Raw genomic sequence first — 20,881 nt, 5'->3', positions numbered from 1 at the left:
CGATAAAAATATAAATATATGGAGACATCATTGGATTCTTAATTCAGGCGGCCCATTATTACAACCAGAAGAGCTGAATTTGAGTGATTATCAATATGTTGCGGAGCTTATAGATGAAGACAACCAATCTTGGAAAGTGGAGCTTCTTCAGCAGTTGTTTACTCCAGACCAGGTACAACAAATTCTCACCATCCCTTTGGACTTGACGGGGAAAGATAAACTTGTCTGGCCTCTAACCTCCACTGGCCATTTCACCACCAAATCTGTCTATAACCATTTGATTATGGAATCCCAGCATAATCAACAACACCATATGCAAATTCCATCAACGGTTTGGATGCAATTATGGAAATTAAAGATCCCATATAAACTGGTACATTTTCTTTAGAAGTTGCTTCATAACATCCTTCTATTTAGAACGAGAATTTTCAAAGTTTGCTCCCAGCAAGATCAACTTTCCCCATTGTGCCATCAAGCTCCAGAAACTACAACTCATTTATTTCTGCAATGCTCGGTTGCTCGCGCAGTTTGGTGTGCATATTCTCTCCACACTTGGTCAACATCACTAGTGGGTACAATATGATTCGAGACTGGATTCCTAAATGGGAAGAAAAAACAAGTTGCATCCAGTTCGAGCACCATGAAAACATACATTGCATTGCATACATCATGTGGGCTTTATTGAAACATAGATGTGATAGTGTCTTCCAACATACTAACCCAAATGCACTTAGCATAACCAAGCATATATAACAATATTTTCAGTGGCAGCATCTTCATTTTAAACTTGTTACCACTAATGCTGATTTGCAGAGACGGGTTACTTCCTTCCTTCATTGGCAACCACCACCAGAGGGTTACTATAAGATTTATATTGATGCTTCTATGTTGTCTAACTGTACAACTGCGGGAATTGCAATTCTAATTAGAGATCATGCAGGGAGATTCGTGGAAGGAATGAGACTCCTCCAACATGCCAGAAATATAACTCAAGCAGAAGCATGGGGATTCTTACACGCTATGCAATGGGAACGTGCATATCAATACAACAAAGTAATGTTTGAAAATGATAATAAGCAGGTAGTGGATCTCCTTAAAAGACAAAATCTACATCCTCACTGCCAGGATGAATGTATAATTAATCAGTATGTAAGCTTGTTAGATCAAAATCCTTATTGGTCTTGTTTGTATGTAAATAGATCTTGTAATAAAGTTGCCGATAAAATGGCTAAGTATGTAAGAAAAAATAACTTAGCCAGAGTGTTGTGGTTTGTTTGTCCGTCAGATTTCATATCAGCTCTCGAATCTGACTATGTACGTTCTGGTTTACCATAATCAATAAATTTTCTTGTTTGTTGTCAAATAAAAATAAAGAAAAAGAAAGAAAAGAAGAAAAAATCTAGATCTGACTCAGAAATTATTAATTGGTAGAGTTATAGAAAAATTTGAATCCAGTCCGACATGTGCCAAACCAGTCATGCACAAACTCGTATGAGCTGAGGATCCGAGTCAGACCCTAACAAACAGGGTGTAAGACAAAAGTGTACCCACGTTCCTAGATTCACTGTAAACTAGTTTCTTCCTGTCACTTTCATGAATCATATAAGTGGAGCATTATGGGTCATTTAAAATGTGCTGAAAGTAAAATTCCACATCAGAGTTCAGTGACTTCAGTCTTCATATCTAGGAAAACACCAAATGCGACCCCTTTTTGACCAACTCCAACTAACAACTACTTTGAAGCGGGTCCAGATCCTCTGTGACCAGTTTCCGCCTGTCCTCTGTCCCATCCCGTAAAAATGCACCACGTGGAATCAAGCTCCAATTTATTTTCGTTTTAGATTTAAACGGAGAAAAAAAAAGAAATCAATTTTATTTCCAAATCCATCGAAGTTTGATACTATTGTATAAAAACTCCTTCTGCATAAAGTGTTCTAATCACAAATATGGATTTGGAACTTCAATGGTTTTTTTGGTTCATCTTCCCTAAACTTTTCTTGTTTTCCATTTTGTTTATTGCTTTGTACCTGTAGTATCTTTTCCTTCGGGATGATAAAAGAAAATGCATGTAAAACAGGGTTTCCATGAAACACTGTAAAGATCAAACACTTCAATTTATGTACAAGCTTAAAGATCAATGAACATTTGATTGGCTTCTGTGACAAACACAATGCATCAAGGTGAAAAAAGAAAAAATAAAAGTTTAGCCTACACAGTAAAAACCAGTCCAAAGAAAATTAAAATAAAAGTTTAGTTCTCTTCTTTAAAAAGTGCATCACATATTATAAATCCAAAACTAATTTACCACGAATCAATTGGCATTACGATGAATCAAAAGTTAAACTGTGAGTGAAGACGAGGAAGTGTGATTATCAAAAATAGATGATGATGAAAGTATGAAACAGTGTACACGGAAGGAGTCTTTGTAAATTATCAAACATCACTGATTTGGAAATAAATGATTGCTCTCTTGGAAAGCTCACAACAATAGTGTGGGACAATGTAACTCCCCCATCTGTAAGTTCTATTTTAATAGTAAACTCTATGGGGATAACATATACACGTGTAATTTCAGTTTAATCTTATAAAATACATGATTCAAGAAAAAAAGAAAGGTGATACCTAGCTCAAATAGCACTAAATCAGAAATATGAGCCGAGTCAGATTCCGAATCAGATATAACAAAAAAAGTAGAAAAACTCAAACGACCTGACATCTAATTTAAGTTGAGTCAGGTTCAAATTGCGAGGCCCCTAAGCAGGCATGGCGTAAGTCAATAAGTGTACCCTTTTTATTATAAAAATAAAATAAACAAATAAGCGTACCCACGTTTGTAAACTAGTTTCTTCTTGTCACTTTCATGCATCAGCCAAGGAATGTGTATTATCAGTGCAGCACTATATGGATCATAAAAAAAAATGTGTTTATTAGGTTTAAAGGGAACTTCCACTTCAGTCTTGATATCAAGGAAACACCAAATGCATTCCCTTTTTTGACCAACTCCAACTAACTACCTTGAAGCCACCTTGAACGTGTCTTAATTAAAGCTTTTTCCATGTGCGTCCATTCTCTCTATATAAGGCATTTCATTTCTTTACTTCTTCTTCACTAAACTCAATACCAATTCTCTCAATCCCACTCATTAGCAAAACCAGTAACAATGGGAAGCCTTCCGACTAATAACCTTGAGAGCATCTCACTGTGTTCGCAAAATCCACTTGATCCAGATGAATTCAGAAGGCAAGGTCACATGATTATTGATTTCCTTGCTGATTACTACAAAAATGTTGAGAAGTATCCAGTTAGAAGCCAAGTCGAGCCCGGTTATTTGAAGAAACGGTTACCCGAATCTGCTCCATACAATCCTGAATCCATTGAAACTATTCTTGAAGATGTCACAAATGATATCATACCTGGTCTAACTCACTGGCAAAGTCCAAATTACTTTGCTTACTTTCCTTCTAGTGGTTCCATTGCTGGTTTCCTTGGAGAGATGCTAAGTACCGGATTTAATGTTGTCGGCTTCAATTGGATGTCATCTCCGGCTGCAACTGAGTTGGAGAGTATTGTTATGAATTGGCTTGGCCAGATGCTTACGCTTCCCAAATCATTTCTCTTCTCATCAGATGGAAGTTCAGGAGGAGGCGGTGTTTTGCAAGGGACTACTTGTGAAGCCATTTTATGTACTCTAACTGCAGCGAGAGACAAAATGTTGAACAAAATTGGTAGAGAAAATATTAACAAGTTGGTTGTTTATGCTTCTGATCAAACCCATTGTGCACTTCAAAAAGCTGCTCAGATTGCTGGGATTAATCCGAAGAACGTCCGCGCTATTAAAACGTCCAAGGCTACAAATTTCGGTCTCTCTCCAAATTCACTTCAATCGGCAATTCTTGCAGATATCGAATCTGGGTTAGTTCCGTTGTTCCTCTGTGCTACCGTCGGAACAACTTCTTCAACAGCCGTAGATCCTATTGGCCCTCTCTGCGCGGTGGCAAAACTGTATGGTATTTGGGTTCATATCGATGCGGCTTATGCTGGAAGTGCTTGTATCTGCCCAGAGTTCAGGCACTTCATTGATGGTGTGGAAGATGCAGATTCATTTAGTCTAAATGCACACAAGTGGTTCTTCACTACATTGGATTGTTGTTGTTTATGGGTGAAAGACTCCGACTCCCTTGTTAAAGCATTATCAACAAGTCCAGAATACTTGAAGAACAAAGCAACGGAATCAAAACAAGTTATTGATTACAAAGACTGGCAAATAGCTCTCAGCAGAAGATTCCGATCCATGAAACTCTGGTTAGTCCTTCGCAGCTACGGGGTTGCTAACTTAAGAACCTTCCTCAGGAGTCATGTTAAAATGGCTAAGCATTTTCAAGGGCTCATAGGCATGGATAACAGGTTTGAGATTGTGGTTCCAAGAACATTTGCCATGGTGTGCTTTCGCCTTAAACCAACTGCAATTTTCAAGCAAAAGATAGTCGATAATGATTACATTGAAGATCAAACAAATGAGGTAAATGCGAAATTGCTTGAATCAGTCAATGCGTCCGGCAAGATATACATGACCCATGCTGTTGTAGGAGGGGTGTACATGATCCGGTTTGCTGTCGGGGCAACACTGACAGAGGAAAGACATGTGACTGGGGCGTGGAAGGTAGTTCAGGAGCATACGGATGGCATACTTGGTTCCTTGGGTGGTAAAGCTACCGTTCATGATATCGTCGACTAAGGAGATAGAAAAACAGCCCCAAGGAAAAATTCTTAGATCACCAAATATTTATTCATTTATATTGTAAATATTTTGAAGAAATTACAATTCAATCTAATAATATTTTCCCCATATCATACTGCTAATCAGCATTTCATTGAGATTCACCATATCTTTTTTGGCCTGGAAGAAGGTGATCCATGGACCATGCCAAGTTACCAAACTTTTATTTTTAGGCTGAGCAATATTCTTCAAGTTGGAAGTTTCCTTTAAAAGGAGGTGAATGTGCATAAACATGTGACCGTCAAAGTAAGGGCTCCAATCGTTTCATTAAGTTTCCTTTTTGGATGACCTTGACCCCAAGTATTCGGAGATGCTCTCATAATTTTCATCTTCTCTCGTCCTTTTTTTTATTATAGAGAGATAGATGGGAGGGTCTGCCATAGACATTGAGTCTTTATTTTTTTTATTTATTTTTTGTGAATCGACTTTTTTTTTTTTTTTTTTTTTTTTTTTAAAAAAAAGAAAAGAAATACTATCACTTTTTATATTATTATTACAAATTAAGAATCTCTAAATAAATAATGAGTCAAGCTCATTTTCAGTATGAACCAAAGACTGGAGCCGAGCAACAAGCTGTGCTCCAATCTCTTTTTGAATAATTACCCTTAGTCTATGGAAAAGGAAATTTCCCACCTTGACATTCGCATCGTGACTAGCCATATAATTTCTCAATTTTTTCAAAAAATCTATAATATCTCCACCCAGCTCTCCTAAGGTAGTGAAAGCAAAAATCCCAAAGCCAAGCCCTTGAGCAGTGCGCTTTTCTAGATATTTGTTGTGCTTTCGAGTGACAGCCTTACTAATAGCCTGATCGGGCACAAAAGAGCGTACCCCTTCACCAGTAAACGGGGAAGCACATGTTACATCCAAACAAATGTCACGACCATTATCCCAGTTATGAACCAAAATATCAGCCGGTCTTAAAGCTAAACCAGTATCGGAAATAAGTCATAAGTCAACCTCTTTTTTAGCTGGTACGTCCGCACGATAACACATGTCAACAAAGTGTCACGCACAAGATCGTGTCTAAACCTAAGGAAAAGACAAAAATCTATAAGGAAAAGACAAAAATCCAGAAACGTAAAGAAGAAAAAATAAAATAAAAATGAAAAACAAATAAAAACCTAAAAAAAAAATCTAAAAACTCTAGCCAAAAGGGAAGTCCGCGTCGGCGGCGCCAAAAATTGATGTGATTTCAAGTTGTTTTGTAGTAGTAGGTTCGTTGAGACTTGTGAAAGTAATAGATTTTAGACTTAATTTTAAAGCAAAGAAAATAAAACAAATAAAGGTTGATAGTTGTGAAAATTATGGAGAGGCCGGAGCTAGGATTTCACCATTCATCAATACTTATGTGGTTCTAAATTAATTTATATCATGCAATTAAAACAATTGATTCGATTCTAAAGTATTCCTAAAATCAGATTCCCAAAATATCATATGTTAGTCGCAAGTATAACGCATCAAGAGTCTAAAACTAAGCATGCATCATCAAGAGAAAACACATTTGATTAATAAGAATCATTTAATTTATTTTTTATCAATGCAATTAATCATATAAAAATATTGCATAAATTTATAAAATAAATATTACCACATAATTCTTGAGAGAATGGCTTCCTCCGTCGCCCCAAGGATTGGGTTTAGCTCATCATTATGAAAACACGCTTAAAATTCATTTTTTTACTGCTCAAAGGTGGTGTACAAATGATGAAATGAGAGAAATAATGATAATCGGGTTTGCAACAGTTATAAGTGTTACAAACTGAAAAGAACGATACAGAGGATGTGTCACTGTTACTGTAGCTCTAAGACTGTCGCTGAGCAGTCACAGATACAGTAGCAAAAACAACTGCTTCTGTGGGTCTATGTTCTTCAAGGGCAGCAACAGCAGCAGGTTTCTCTGGTGATCGTGTTTCGCCTCTGTGATGTTCCAAATCCTTCCCAAACTCTTCGTTTTCCTTCTATGACCACCGAACACTCTTTATATACTATACATGGCCTAAAAATCGTTGTAATAACTCCATATAATCTTCATTAACTCCGTTTATTCTCTTCTTCCTGTGACGGGAATAATTTCCTTTTGCAGCTCCTACACGCGTCTTCATGTACTCTGTATACTCCCAACATCATCATACATGCTCCATAAGAGTTTTAGCACGCTGAAAATACACACAGACCTTCTCAAAATATCGCAGAAGTTTCCCGAGAATGTGCATGCCCTGTTTAGTCGAGATTACATGAAATCTTCCCCTCTGATCGAATTCAAAGCACTTACCAATCTTGTTGTGATGTAACAGGCTGGTATATATCCAAACTAATAGAAAAATCCAATGGAATCTCGTCTGAATCAGTGCCAGAAAAAATCGCAGGTGACTTGGTTAACTCTCCCTGTTTCACTTCGAACGGAATATCCAGCCAAATCTGATCCAACTAAACACCCATAACACGCCTTTCTGGCCCAAAGGATTAAACCCATTTGATTACAGCCCTTTAATCTCACTGAAACAAGGTCAAATCACAAACCCTAATATTGTTCTTCCGCTACCAAATTTCCCGCCAAATTCTGTTGTTTAAATGTGGAAGAAGAAAGTCGCCCCCTATCCGTCTGTAGAGTGTAAATAGTAGGTGTCCAACTGAGGTGCTGAGGACAAATTTGGGTGCTGATGATGAATTTGGGCTACGCATAACCTTGGGTGCCCCTTAGCCAAATCTGGGTTACGTATAACAAATGTCCTCCGGGGTGCCCCGCGCAACTTTTCGAGCCGAATTTTCCAAAAATGTTTATTTCCCAAAAATACCTACGAATACAAAAAAAAACCATAATAAGTACGAAATCGAGTACCAATAATACAGAATTGAGGACAACTTAGACACAAAAATGTGTCTATCAGCTGGCATGGTTGGCATGCCTTGGCGTGGAGGTGTGGCTAGCACGGCATGCCATTGGCACATGTGGTGCGGCTGGCATGCCTTGGCGCGCAGACGTAGCTGGCATTGTTTGCCATTGACACGGTGGCGCGGCTGGCATGGTTTTCCATTGGCACGGTGGTGCGGCTGGCATGGTTGGCATGCCTTGGCGCAGAGATGTGGCTGGCAAGGTGTGTCATTGGCACGGTGGTGCGGCTGTCATGATTGACATGCCTTGGCGCGGAGATGTGGCTCGCACGAATTTTCATTGGCACGGTGGCGCGGCTGGCATGGTTGGCATGCTTTGGCGCGGAGATTTGGCTGGCACGGCATGCCATTGGCACATGCGGCTGGCATGGTTGGCATGCCTTGGCGCGGAGACGTGGCTGGCATGGTTTGTCATTGGCACGGTGGTGCGACTGACATGGTTGGCATGCCTTGGCGCGGAGACGTGGCTGGCATGGTTTGCCATTGGCACGGTGGTTCAGCTGGCATGGTTGGCATGCCTTGGCGCGGAGATGTGGCTGGCACGGCATGCCATTGGCACATGCGGCTGGCATGGTTGGCATGCCTTGGCGCGGAGACGTGGCTGACATGGTTTGCCATTGGCACGGTGGTGCGTCTAGCATGGTTGGCATGCCTTGGCGCGGAGACGTGGCTGGCATGGTTTTCCATTGACACGGTGGTGTAAGAATTTAGGGTTTGGTGTACGGAGGTGATGTCGATCAATACTAAGGGTTCTACCGTGGAACATGACACATATATATGTAAAAAAAAAAGGTACCCTGGTAATTCTTACGTAGGCGTATTGAATGATTCAATAAATGCGCTAGTGGTCCTAGTGACGTCATGTCAGATGTAAGGTTTTACGATTTTAAGCCTAAGCTAAAAACCACCATCAACACTCACAAAAGCAAGAATATGAAGAAAAGAAGACATAAAGATGGTCGCTTCTTATGTGTTTTTAAAACAAAGTTTCGAGTTATATTTATAGGATGAAATACTTGCAAATCAAGTTAGATTTTGGTTTTCTTCAAAAACAAGTAAAACACGTAAAAGGAATTTACCCATAAATAAAACTCTTAAGAAAATAATTTTGGAATTAATTTCCTAAAGAAAAACTCACCAAAAATAAATCCTTGTGAAAGAAAAACTTGGTGCATGGTATACGCGTATATGCATGGGACGAAACATGTATTCTTCGGCCCACCCGCTCCTCCCACATTGTTTTACAACATATCCATAAGAATATGGTTATATAGTGGAACTCCTTCTCTATTGTACCCAATGTGGGACTAAAGAGAGATTCATTCAGTCATAAAATGAGCAAGTATCCTTGGACCAATAGGTCACTAGATCAAACCACACCATGACCAAAACATTTTTTATTAAAAGCTCATTTTTCTCCAACAAGATCTTTTGCAGTTTCTCTCTCTATGGATGTTGGTGGTTTTTGTTTTCTGATAAGTAGTTTGATTTTGGGGTTCTGGTGGTGACAAAAGCATGGGTTGGAAAGCAGTTTGATAAGTTGCAGTAAAAGTGGTGATAAGACTTTTCTTTGCAGTTGGGGTTGCAGAGTTACAACTTTGGTTTTTGATTGTATAAAAAAAGTTGTAATGGTGCTGAAGGATTTGCGGATATTTAGGATGTTTAGGATTGATGTTTAGCTTGTTTTTCTTTTCCTCAAAAGTAGTTATCCTGGATATGTTCTTGTAAAAATCTGAATTTTCCTTAATAGTAGAATTGTGTTTGATATTGGTTTGATGTATTGCTTGTCTATTTTTTTGGTTTGATTAAATTCAATGGCAAAGAAATGGGTGCTTTAACTGTGCATACAAGTGATGATCTTAGTAAAAGACTTTAGAATTCCAAAGATTGATAAGTAGAGATTGGTAAAGATGAATGCTTTGAATTTGTTAGGATAAACACTGAATTGTATTTCTTGATAAAAGACTTTAGAATTCCAAAGATTGATAAGTAGAGACTTTTTCATGCGTCACAGTCAGAGCTTAAGAGAGAGAAAATGTTACGACATTGATTCTCTATTTATTCAAACCTCAATTTGAATGAGGTAATGTCATAAATAAAATTTATAGGCATTCAAACAGCGTGGGACACCACATGCTTCTGACTCAGGAGCTCGTGAACGAACGCATATGGACACCTGACTGTTTATCCTATTTGGTGCAACCTAGGTGAGGCAAGTGTCACCAGTTTTGACCAAAGTCAAAGCGGTGGTCAGCCACTGGATACTTATACAACAGTAGGAATTACTGGCTAGTCCATTTCTAGCAGACCCAGTTAATGGCTAGTCCACCCGTGGAAAAGATTTACTCTCTAGTCCAAAAACATGTTTTTGAACTACATTATTTACTCTCTAGTTCAAAAACTTCGTGGAGACTATAAAGTGTATTTTATAAATTCCTAAAACACCCTTCCAGATCTAATTAGTATCAACACATGTAAATGTTACTAGTAGTATGTTACTACATACTAGTAGTATCAATACGGTGATACTATATATTAATATGTACTGTACTAGTAGTAACAAAAATATCTTATTGTTACTAGTAAATTATGTAACTACTTTACTATACTAAACTAGTATACTACTATAGTATAGAACTAGTAGTAAAATATGTAGTATCAATACATAACAATTTTTTTTTGATATGTAGTATCAATACATAACATACTACATATCAATATGTAATATCAATATCAAACATACTACATATCAATATATAACATACTACATATCAATATGTAGTATCAATATATAACATACTACATATCAATACATAACATACTACATGTCAATATGTAGTATCAATACATAACATACTACACATCAATATGTAATATCAATACATAACATATTATTACTAGTATACTAGTATACTAGTTACTACTAGTATACTACATACTACATATGTTATTACTACATACTACATACTAGTTACTACTAGTATATTACATACTACATATGCTATTACTACATACTTCATACTAGTTACTACTAATTACTACTAGTATACAACATATATAATATGTAGTCACATATGTATCAGTATATAACATACTGCATATCAAACATACTACATATCAATACATAACATACTATATGTCAATATGTAGTATCAATACATAACATACTACATATCAATATGTAGTATCAATACATAACATATTACAACTAGTATACTAGTTACTACTAATATATTACATACTACATATGTTATTACTACATACTACATACTAGTATACTACTAGTAACTAGTATAATACATATGTAATATGTAGTAACATATGTATTATTATACGTAATGTCATATACTAGGGTTAGTAGAGTAATTTTACTCTTTTAAAAAAAAAAATTGGACTAGGAAGTAATTTGGCGCTGGACTAGCCAGTAATCCGGGTCGGGTTTTCTGGGCTAAACAGTAAATCCCTCTGTACAACAACAGGGCGAACATCGGGTCTCTGATTCTCCACCCACCATAGCTTCTTCACCGGGATCAGTCAATAATCCCTCTTCAATCGCCTGCACCCTAAAGGATATGATCAGCAACACATCGGTACTACTCGATGAGAGTCATGAGATGAACTATCTTCTTTGGAGAAGTGATATAGATTTAGTCTTGGAAGCTCTAGGGTTGCGCCACTATATTGATCCAAAGGTACCAATTCCTCCAACTGAAACCCTAGATCCAATCACAAACACATTAACCCCAAATCCTGAATACGAAGATTGGGTTAAAACTTATCAACATATTCTTACTCAAATCCTTAGAACCATAACTGAACCGATTTTGAATCAAATCAACGGATTGAAAACTTCCCGAGAAGTTTGGAATCATTTCGAGAAATCATATTTTGATGAGTATTCCGCTAAGGTTCCTGAGCTCCGGCACCGGCTATTAACATTACGGAAAGATGGCCGTAAAGCAGGTGAGTACTTTGGCGAAATCTACAAGCAGGTCATTCATTTTCTGAAGATGATTTGGTTCGTTGTGCACTTGGAGGATTATAGGTCATCAATATGATGATTTTGTTCAAGGTATTTTGGCTGCTCCTGAACTCCCCAGCCTTAATCAATTATCTCGTCTTATATTTGAACAAGATTTCCTTAATTTGCAAGAATTTTGGTGTATTTACTTAATTTTGTCTAATTGTCAAAATGTTGAACATTTCTCTGGCATAGAGTTATAAAATAGGGTACAAAGAAGAAGGGAATGGTCATGTTGCATACTGTGTTTATTACTCCACTGGTAGAGACCAGAGAGACAAAAGAGTAGTGAAATTCTGCAGTACTAGAGGTTTTATACCTAACTACTATGTTGTTAAAGGCTAGCTAGGCGCACGAGTCGTGCAAGGGGCGCCTTGCTAATAAAGCGCCCAAAGCGCTAAAATGTGAGCCACTATGCGCCACTTTTTTTTTTTCTTCGGACAAAGGGCTTGGCGCATAGCGCCTCATACAACATAACCGACTTATTTTACTTATTATGAAAATGATTCTATGCAAATTAGTCATTTCTTTCATTTTCTGAAATGCTGGATCTGTGTGCCCTGAACTTACTAGCAAGATTACCTGACAAAACAATAGCTGAAATGAAGAACCTTGTTGTCTTAACAGGGGAGCTGTAATGTTGATTTAATAGACAATTTATTCGAGTCAGGAACTTGTATTAGGAAGAACAGACACTGGGATTTTTGAAAACCTTCCTGTGTGCCATAGGTTCTCAGACCTCAGTTTTTGTTTTTTTGGAAATAACAGTAATTGAGTTGTCTACTTAACTGGAGTAACAGCTGGTTGTTTACATTTAAGATGTTGATGTCGTCAAACCTCAGTTTATGGTGTCTGGTTATGTTTACGAATTGTATCCTGGAAACTCCATTCGGAGGATGAGATTTCTATCACTCTTTAGCTCATCATCCTGTTATTGTTTTGAGGCAATCATGATTGGTGTCAAAACTTTCAGCATCTAAGCTTCTTCACCTTAGTCATTTGGGGTAAGGCCATGTCCCGTTTTACACATTTAGGGTTCGATCACTGTCACTAAATTTACGAAAAGTACTGAAGAGTTTTGTTTTGTTCTGTGGTTTGGAGACTGGACAGAGAACTCAATAGTGAAATGGCTTTCTTTTTCTTTTTGTTCTTCATCACCCGCAGAATAGGTTTCGTATGAATAAAGTGGTCATTTGATCACCCCATCTACACCGAAAAGAAAATACATGAAGTGCTGATAAGTAGTTATGAGTATTGCAAATTGACTTGGTGTGGAGAAAATATTAATAAATTGAATTGTAATTTCTTGAAAACATATACAAAAATAAATCAATAAATTATTGGTGATCTAAGAATTTTCATGGGTTCCTTTTCTATTTCCTTAATCGAAAATCTCCTGAATGGTAGCTAGGCACCAAGTATGGCATCTGTATGCTCCTGAACTACCTTCCACGCCCCAGTCACATGTCTTTCCTCTGTCAGTGTTGCCCCAACGGCAAACCGAATCATGTACACCCCTCCTACAACAGCATGAGTCATGTATATCTTGCCGGACGCATTGACTGATTCAAGCAATTTCACATTTACCTCATTTGTTTGATCTTCAATGTAATCATTATCGACTATCTTTTGCTTGAAAATTGCAGTTGGTTTAAGGCGAAAGCACACCATGGCAAATGTTCTTGGAACCACAATCTCAAACCTGTTATCCATGCCTATGAGCCCTTGAAAATGCTTAGCCATTTTAACATGACTCCTGAGGAAGGTTCTTAAGTTAGCAACCCCGTAGCTGCGAAGGACTAACCAGAGTTTCATGGATCGGAATCTTCTGCTGAGAGCTATTTGCCAGTCTTTGTAATCAATAACTTGTTTTGATTCCGTTGCTTTGTTCTTCAAGTATTCTGGACTTGTTGATAATGCTTTAACAAGGGAGTCGGAGTCTTTCACCCATAAACAACAACAATCCAATGTAGTGAAGAACCACTTGTGTGCATTTAGACTAAATGAATCTGCATCTTCCACACCATCAATGAAGTGCCTGAACTCTGGGCAGATACAAGCACTTCCAGCATAAGCCGCATCGATATGAACCCAAATACCATACAGTTTTGCCACCGCGCAGAGAGGGCCAATAGGATCTACGGCTGTTGAAGAAGTTGTTCCGACGGTAGCACAGAGGAACAACGGAACTAACCCAGATTCGATATCTGCAAGAATTGCCGATTGAAGTGAATTTGGAGAGAGACCGAAATTTGTAGCCTTGGACGTTTTAATAGCGCGGACGTTCTTCGGATTAATCCCAGCAATCTGAGCAGCTTTTTGAAGTGCACAATGGGTTTGATCAGAAGCATAAACAACCAACTTGTTAATATTTTCTCTACCAATTTTGTTCAACATTTTGTCTCTCGCTGCAGTTAGAGTACATAAAATGGCTTCACAAGTAGTCCCTTGCAAAACACCGCCTCCTCCTGAACTTCCATCTGATGAGAAGAGAAATGATTTGGGAAGCGTAAGCATCTGGCCAAGCCAATTCATAACAATACTCTCCAACTCAGTTGCAGCCGGAGATGACATCCAATTGAAGCCGACAACATTAAATCCGGTACTTAGCATCTCTCCAAGGAAACCAGCAATGGAACCACTAGAAGGAAAGTAAGCAAAGTAATTTGGACTTTGCCAGTGAGTTAGACCAGGTATGATATCATTTGTGACATCTTCAAGAATAGTTTCAATGGATTCAGGATTGTATGGAGCAGATTCGGGTAACCGTTTCTTCAAATAACCGGGCTCGACTTGGCTTCTAACTGGATACTTCTCAACATTTTTGTAGTAATCAGCAAGGAAATCAATAATCATGTGACCTTGCCTTCTGAATTCATCTGGATCAAGTGGATTTTGCGAACACAGTGAGATGCTCTCAAGGTTATTAGTCGGAAGGCTTCCCATTGTTACTGGTTTTGCTAATGAGTGGGATTGAGAGAATTGGTATTGAGTTTAGTGAAGAAGAAGTAAAGAAATGAAATGCCTTATATAGAGAGAATGGACGCACATGGAAAAAGCTTTAATTAAGACACGTTCAAGGTGGCTTCAAGGTAGTTAGTTGGAGTTGGTCAAAAAAGGGAATGCATTTGGTGTTTCCTTGATATCAAGACTGAAGTGGAAGTTCACTTTAAACCTAATAAACACATTTTTTATGATCCATATAGTGCTGCACTGATAATACACATTCCCTGGCTGATTCATGAAAGTGACAAGAAGAAACTAGTTTACCAACGTGGGTACGCTTATTTGTTTATTTTATTTTATTTTTATAATAAAAAGGGTACACTTATTGACTTACGCCATGCCTGCCTAGGGGCCTCGCAATTTAAATCTGACTCAACTTAAATTAGATGTCAGGTCGTTTGAGTTTTTCTATTTTTTTTTGTTATATCTGATTCGGGATCTGACTACGCTCATATTTCTGATTTAGTGCTATTTGAGCTAGGTATCACCTTTCTTTTTTTCTTGAAGCATGTATTTTATGAGATTAAACTCAAATTACACGTGTATATGTTATCCCCACACAGTTTACTATTAAAATAGAACTTACAGATGGGGGAGTTACATTGTCCCACACTATTGTTGTGAGCTTTCCAAGAGAGCAATCATTTATTGCTTGATTTGCGGGACCGTCCGCTGCTTGATTTCTTTCCCTGCAGACGTGCCTAATGGTGTATTGCTGAATTTGGGTAAACATTTGCTTGATTTCTGCAATCGGATTAAAAATATACAATAGGGCGTCGGCGTCCGAGGTTAGGGATCTCATTAAATTCCCCGAGTCTGTTTTGAATTGAACTTTTGGCCACTTCCGTTCCGACGCCATTTTAGAAGCGATGAGCATGGCCCAAGTTTCCGCTACAAGTGCAGTGTTGATTCCCAGTGGTTGTGTTATTGCTAAAATTGTGTTGGCCCTCTCGTTTCAGCGTATAATACCTTCTCCCGCTATTCCGAGATATCCCCTTACTGTTCCGTCCGTGTTAATTTTGATCGAATCTAAGTGGGGCTTGAGCCATCCCACGAAAATGGTTGATGTCGCTAGTGTTCTTTGCAATGGGTTTGGATATGGTTGCATCCCAGATAGCACTGGCGGCAGGTAGTTCTGAGCCCAGGTATTTTCTGCAGGAATTTGATGGCCATTTACATCATATTCATCGGATCTGGTTGTTGCTAGCTATCGACAACGTCGTTTTTGGCTATCCATAAAGACCAAAAAAGGAAATAAAAGGTTGTGTTGGCTGGGGAAGGAGCTTTGGTTTTGAGTAGTTGGTATACAGTCGTCTGATGTGGTAGTGAGGTGGGTACGTTATGCGTGGTGTTATGGTTTTTTGTAAGGTGAATCATGGGTGATATTTTTTTGGTTCTGCATTCTCTGCTGTTTTTGTATTTGGTTGGTTCATTCGATGGCCTTGGGAGGGAATACAATTGTTCATGGTGCTTTCAAGCTTTTGCCAGTACTTTTAGCTGCACCAGAATGGCAAAAACAACGTGCACCCTTATCGTTCTTGCTCAAATAGCTGAAGGTTGCTCAAAGGTATTGCAACCCCATTTTCATCTATTTTCTGATGTTTACCCAGATTGTCGATTTTATACTGATGTTTACCCAGATTGTTGATTTTATAAGTTGGCCTTGATGCTTGTGTTTTCGTCCCGTTTGAAAGGTTTGGCTTCTTCATTGTTCTTGCGGTGGTCAGTAATCATAGTTTAGTGCAAAAGTCTCTAATGTTGTTGCTTTTATGTAGTCTTATTGTTAAGTCACTGCATTTGTTTGGTTTGTTGTAAAATGTTTTTTGTTTCTCTAAGCTCTCAACTGTTTCATGTCTTTGTAATTTCTCAGCTCAACTGATGAACATGATACTGAACTCATTCCAAGATCCCCATCCTCGTGTGACATGGGCAGCCATTAATGCAATTAGCCAATTGTCTACAGATTTGGGTCCTCATTTGCAAGTACAATACCATCAAAGAGTGCTACCAGCTCTTGTATCCACTATGGATGATTTTCAGAGTCCTCGAGTACAAGTTAGTGGCCCTTCAACTTGCTTTAGTTTCTTTTGAAGTGATATATTATCTATTAGATTTCTGTCATTTTAAGTTGCTGCTTAGCGTACTTTATCAAAAGATTATTTTTGGTCCTCTGTTCTGCACCAACTCGAAGTATTAGCATTAATAAGTTCCATCCCCTGAAATACTTGTTCTTTCTTTGCTATATACTCATTACAAAGGAGTAAGAAACATCATCCTTGCTAATGGAGTAAGAAACATATTGGTAACCCCTGTAGCAAGGATGCTACGTTGATTTTAAAAATATTACTTAAAAGGAAACTATGAATCCGTAAATGGAGATCATGACTTTACCAACATTCTTGGTCATGCCGCATTTTTAAATAATTCTTTTTACTAGTGCATCATTAAGTGTAGCAGTGTGGAGTCTTATCTGCATATACTAATATGAATTCCCATGTGCAAAATTGCAAATTGCATTCCCAGCAGACTCCGTTTTCTATGTCAAGAAAATTTTTAACTTTAAATGTCAATGAGTGTTTACCCACTCTTCCAGTCTCATTGTAAAATACTTTATTCTTCTCACTCTGTCACTTTCATGCATCGGTCATTAAGACTGTACTAGCTAATGTAGCAATATGGAATGGATGACTTAAAATGTGTTGATTAGGTAAAAGTGAGCTTCCACTTCAGTCTTCAGTACCTAATGTTGACTTCCTTGAAGCCACGTTAAAGGTGCTCTTTCCATGTTCTTTATTCTCTCTATATAAATCCTCCATTCTTCTTCATTAATCACAACATCAATTTTTTCAATCTCAGTAATAAAAAACTTAAGTTCTCTTAATCTCACTCACTAATCATCAAAACTCAATACCAATTCTCTCCATCTCAAACTTTATCCTCTCTATATAAATCCTCCACCTTAAACTTAATTTTTTCTTTACTACTTCTTCACTAAACTCAATACCAATTCTCTCCATCTCACTCACTAATCATCAAAACTGATAGTAACGATGGGAAGTCTTCCAACTAATAACCTTGAGAGTATGTCGCCGTGTTCGCAAAATCCACTTGATCCAGATGAATTCAGAAGGCAAGGTCACATGATTATTGATTTCCTTGCTGATTACTACAAAAATGTTGAGAAGTATCCAGTCAGAAGCCAAGTCGAACCCGGTTATTTGAAAAAACGGTTGCCTGAATCAGCTCCATACAATTCTGAATCCATTGAAACCATTCTTGAAGATGTCACAAATGATATCATTCCTGGTCTAACTCACTGGCAAAGTCCAAATTACTTCGCTTATTTTCCTTCTAGTGGTTCTATCGCTGGTTTCCTAGGGGAAATGCTAAGTACTGGATTTAATGTAGTTGGTTTTAATTGGATGTCCTCACCAGCTGCAACTGAGCTGGAGAGTATTGTTATGAATTGGCTCGGCCAGATGCTTACGCTTCCCAAATCATTTCTCTTTTCAACAGATGGAAGTTCAGGAGGAGGCGGGGTCTTACAAGGGACTACTTGTGAAGCCATTTTATGTACTCTAACAGCAGCAAGAGATAAGATGCTGAACAAAATTGGTAGAGAAAATATTAACAAGTTGGTTATTTATGCTTCTGATCAAACCCATTGTGCACTACAGAAAGCTGCTCAAATTGCTGGCATTAACCCGAAGAACGTCCGCGCTATTAAAACGTCCAAGGCTACAAATTTCGGGCTCTCTCCAAATTCACTTCAATCAACAATTCTTGCTGATATCGAATCCGGGTTAGTTCCATTGTTTCTCTGTGCTACCGTCGGAACAACTTCTTCAACAGCCGTAGATCCTATTGGCCCACTTTGCGCGGTGGCAAAATTGTACGGTATTTGGGTTCACATAGATGCTGCATATGCTGGAAGTGCTTGTATCTGCCCAGAGTTCAGGCACTTCATCGATGGTGTGGAAGATGCAGACTCATTTAGTCTAAATGCACACAAGTGGTTCTTTACTACCTTGGACTGTTGTTGTTTATGGGTGAAAGACTCCGACTCCCTGGTCAAGGCATTATCAACAAGTCCAGAATACTTGAAGAACAAAGCAACTGATTCCAAACAAGTTATTGATTACAAAGATTGGCAAATAGTGCTCAGCAGAAGATTCCGATCCATGAAACTCTGGTTAGTACTTCGCAGCTATGGAGTTGCTAACTTAAGAACCTTCCTTAGGAGTCATGTTAAAATGGCTAAGCACTTTCAGGGGCTCATTGTTATGGACAACAGGTTTGAGATTGTAGTTCCTAGAACATTTGCCATGGTGTGCTTTCGCCTTAAACCAGCTGCCATTTTTAGGAAAAAAATAGTTGAAGATGATCACATTGAAGCTCAAACAAATGAGGTAAATGCGAAATTGCTTGAATCAGTCAATGCGTCCGGGAAGATATACATGACTCATGCTGTTGTAGGAGTGGTTTACATGATTCGGTTTTCCGTCGGGGCAACACTGACAGAGGAAAGACATGTGACTGGGGCTTGGAAGGTGGTACAGGAGCATACAGATGCCATACTTGGTGCACTAGGTGACGATGTTTGTTGATCCTGGGATTAACATAAATTTCTGTTGTATTCTTAATTCACCATATATTTATTCAATTATTTTCTACCTATTTTTCTGTATCCGTTTACATAAAAGTTGAGAAAGAAATTACCATTCATTTCAATACAATGTGTTGTGTGCTCCACCAATAATTTACTACTGCAACTATTAACTCAACAAGGAGAAGATGCTATGATTTGGACGCCTTGATTGAAAGGGTCTTTTTCCCACTTAAAATGCTCTTACTCAAAACAACCTACTTCTTTTCAAGCCTCTGGCATTAGAAGCCAAGTCTGGAAAAAGGTGTGTAGGTCCGAAGTTCCTCATCAGTCAGACTTTTCATTTGGAAATGTCTTTTGTTACCACTAAAGTGAAATTCAGTCAGTGCAAGTAACAAGACTGATGCAAACACCATTGTGCTCTGTGTGGAAGCAACCCAAAACTTGTCTCAACTCCAGCAACAAAATTCTACCAGTGTAGATCAATATCAATATCGGACACAGCTCGTGATGTATGCAGTTTGGAATTTATGGAAAGATGGATGCATAAAGGGCTTTCAAAACAAAAAATTATATCATCATGCAACTGTTAACATTCATTTTTAATTAGAAAATCCATGCTAGATACAAAGACTGCCATACAACCAGGAAAAGTATTAGTTCAGAATTTCCTTTCATAAAAGCTCACAGCTGCTGGTGTGTAGGAAATGGGAAATAGATAATGATATGGCAACACAGATGGATACCTGAAATTAATCTTCCTCCTATCCCTAAAGATAGTGCTTCTCATTATCAGAACTATACTTATATTCATGAACTTTTTTCTGCAACAAATGATGGTTGGAATTCTGGTCTTATCTCTAGCCTCTTTGAACCACAAGTTGCAGATTTAATTCTAAAAATCTCTGTACATAAATATCAAGAAGATAAGCTGGTGTGGACTCTTGAAAAGAAATGGAAGGTTTACAGTCAAGTCAGCATATAACAGATTGCTCAAGGAAAGAAATGGAGATAACTCAGTTGGTCTAAGAATGCAAAGAATATTTAAAAGGCTGTGGAAATTACCTATACTCCCAAGAACCAATCAATTTATGTGGAAATGTCTCAAGAAAATTCTTCCTACAAGAGATACTCTTATGGGAATTATTCAAGATAATAACTACAGTTGTCCCCTATGCGCTTATGAACTGGAATCTGCTTCTCATATTATCCTTGACTGTCCCATTTCTAAGGCAGTCTGGTTTGCAGTTATGGGTTTGCACATTGCTCAGGGTAGCATCTTATCTGAATGAATTTGTGGGTGGTTTGATAGAGTAATAGATGGACAGATTCAAGAAACCGATCTCTGCAATATAGGAATCATAGCTTGGTGTCTTTGGAACACCAGATGTGACAAGGTTTTCAAAGGAGCAGCGTTTTCACCAGAGAACATTATTCAGAAATGCAAGAGAGAATTTGCTGTTTTAGATTATAAACCAGTTACAAACTATAGACTCCTTGCACCACATAATAGGATCAACATCCATTGGCAACCACCTTCACCTGGCTTTCTTAAAATTAATTCTGATGGTTCTTT

General features: G+C 38.1%; 3 protein-coding genes across 3 annotated transcripts; 2 read left to right on the top strand and 1 right to left on the bottom strand.

Moving 5' to 3' along the window:
- The first annotated feature begins 3,053 nt into the window (after positions 1–3,053).
- LOC113286785 (tyrosine/DOPA decarboxylase 1-like) lies at positions 3,054–4,928 on the top strand. The gene has a single exon (XM_026535399.1). The coding sequence runs from the start codon at positions 3,161–3,163 to the stop codon at positions 4,733–4,735; it is 1,575 nt and encodes a 524-aa protein (XP_026391184.1). The 5' UTR covers positions 3,054–3,160; the 3' UTR covers positions 4,736–4,928.
- An 8,031-nt stretch (positions 4,929–12,959) lies between these two features.
- On the bottom strand, positions 12,960–14,867 carry LOC113286784 (tyrosine/DOPA decarboxylase 1-like). The gene has a single exon (XM_026535398.1). It carries the CDS (start codon positions 14,637–14,639, stop codon positions 13,101–13,103), a length of 1,539 nt encoding a protein of 512 aa, XP_026391183.1. The 5' UTR covers positions 14,640–14,867; the 3' UTR covers positions 12,960–13,100.
- Positions 14,868–17,545: 2,678 nt separating this feature from the next.
- Positions 17,546–19,432, top strand: LOC113286782 (tyrosine/DOPA decarboxylase 1-like). Its single transcript, XM_026535395.1, has one exon. The coding sequence runs from the start codon at positions 17,750–17,752 to the stop codon at positions 19,304–19,306; it is 1,557 nt and encodes a 518-aa protein (XP_026391180.1). The 5' UTR covers positions 17,546–17,749; the 3' UTR covers positions 19,307–19,432.
- Positions 19,433–20,881: the final 1,449 nt, after the last annotated feature.

This window comes from Papaver somniferum, chromosome 6 (assembly GCF_003573695.1).
Source record: "Papaver somniferum cultivar HN1 chromosome 6, ASM357369v1, whole genome shotgun sequence".
NCBI lineage: Eukaryota > Viridiplantae > Streptophyta > Magnoliopsida > Ranunculales > Papaveraceae > Papaver > Papaver somniferum.
This window is presented reverse-complemented; position numbering and strand designations above follow the sequence as displayed.

Bases quoted from the DNA above. Each gene is read 5' to 3' on its own strand.
- LOC113286782 (XM_026535395.1), top strand. From the start codon at position 17,750: ATGGGAAGTCTTCCAACTAATAACCTTGAGAGTATGTCGCCGTGTTCG.
- LOC113286784 (XM_026535398.1), bottom strand. From the start codon at position 14,639: ATGGGAAGCCTTCCGACTAATAACCTTGAGAGCATCTCACTGTGTTCG.
- LOC113286785 (XM_026535399.1), top strand. From the start codon at position 3,161: ATGGGAAGCCTTCCGACTAATAACCTTGAGAGCATCTCACTGTGTTCG.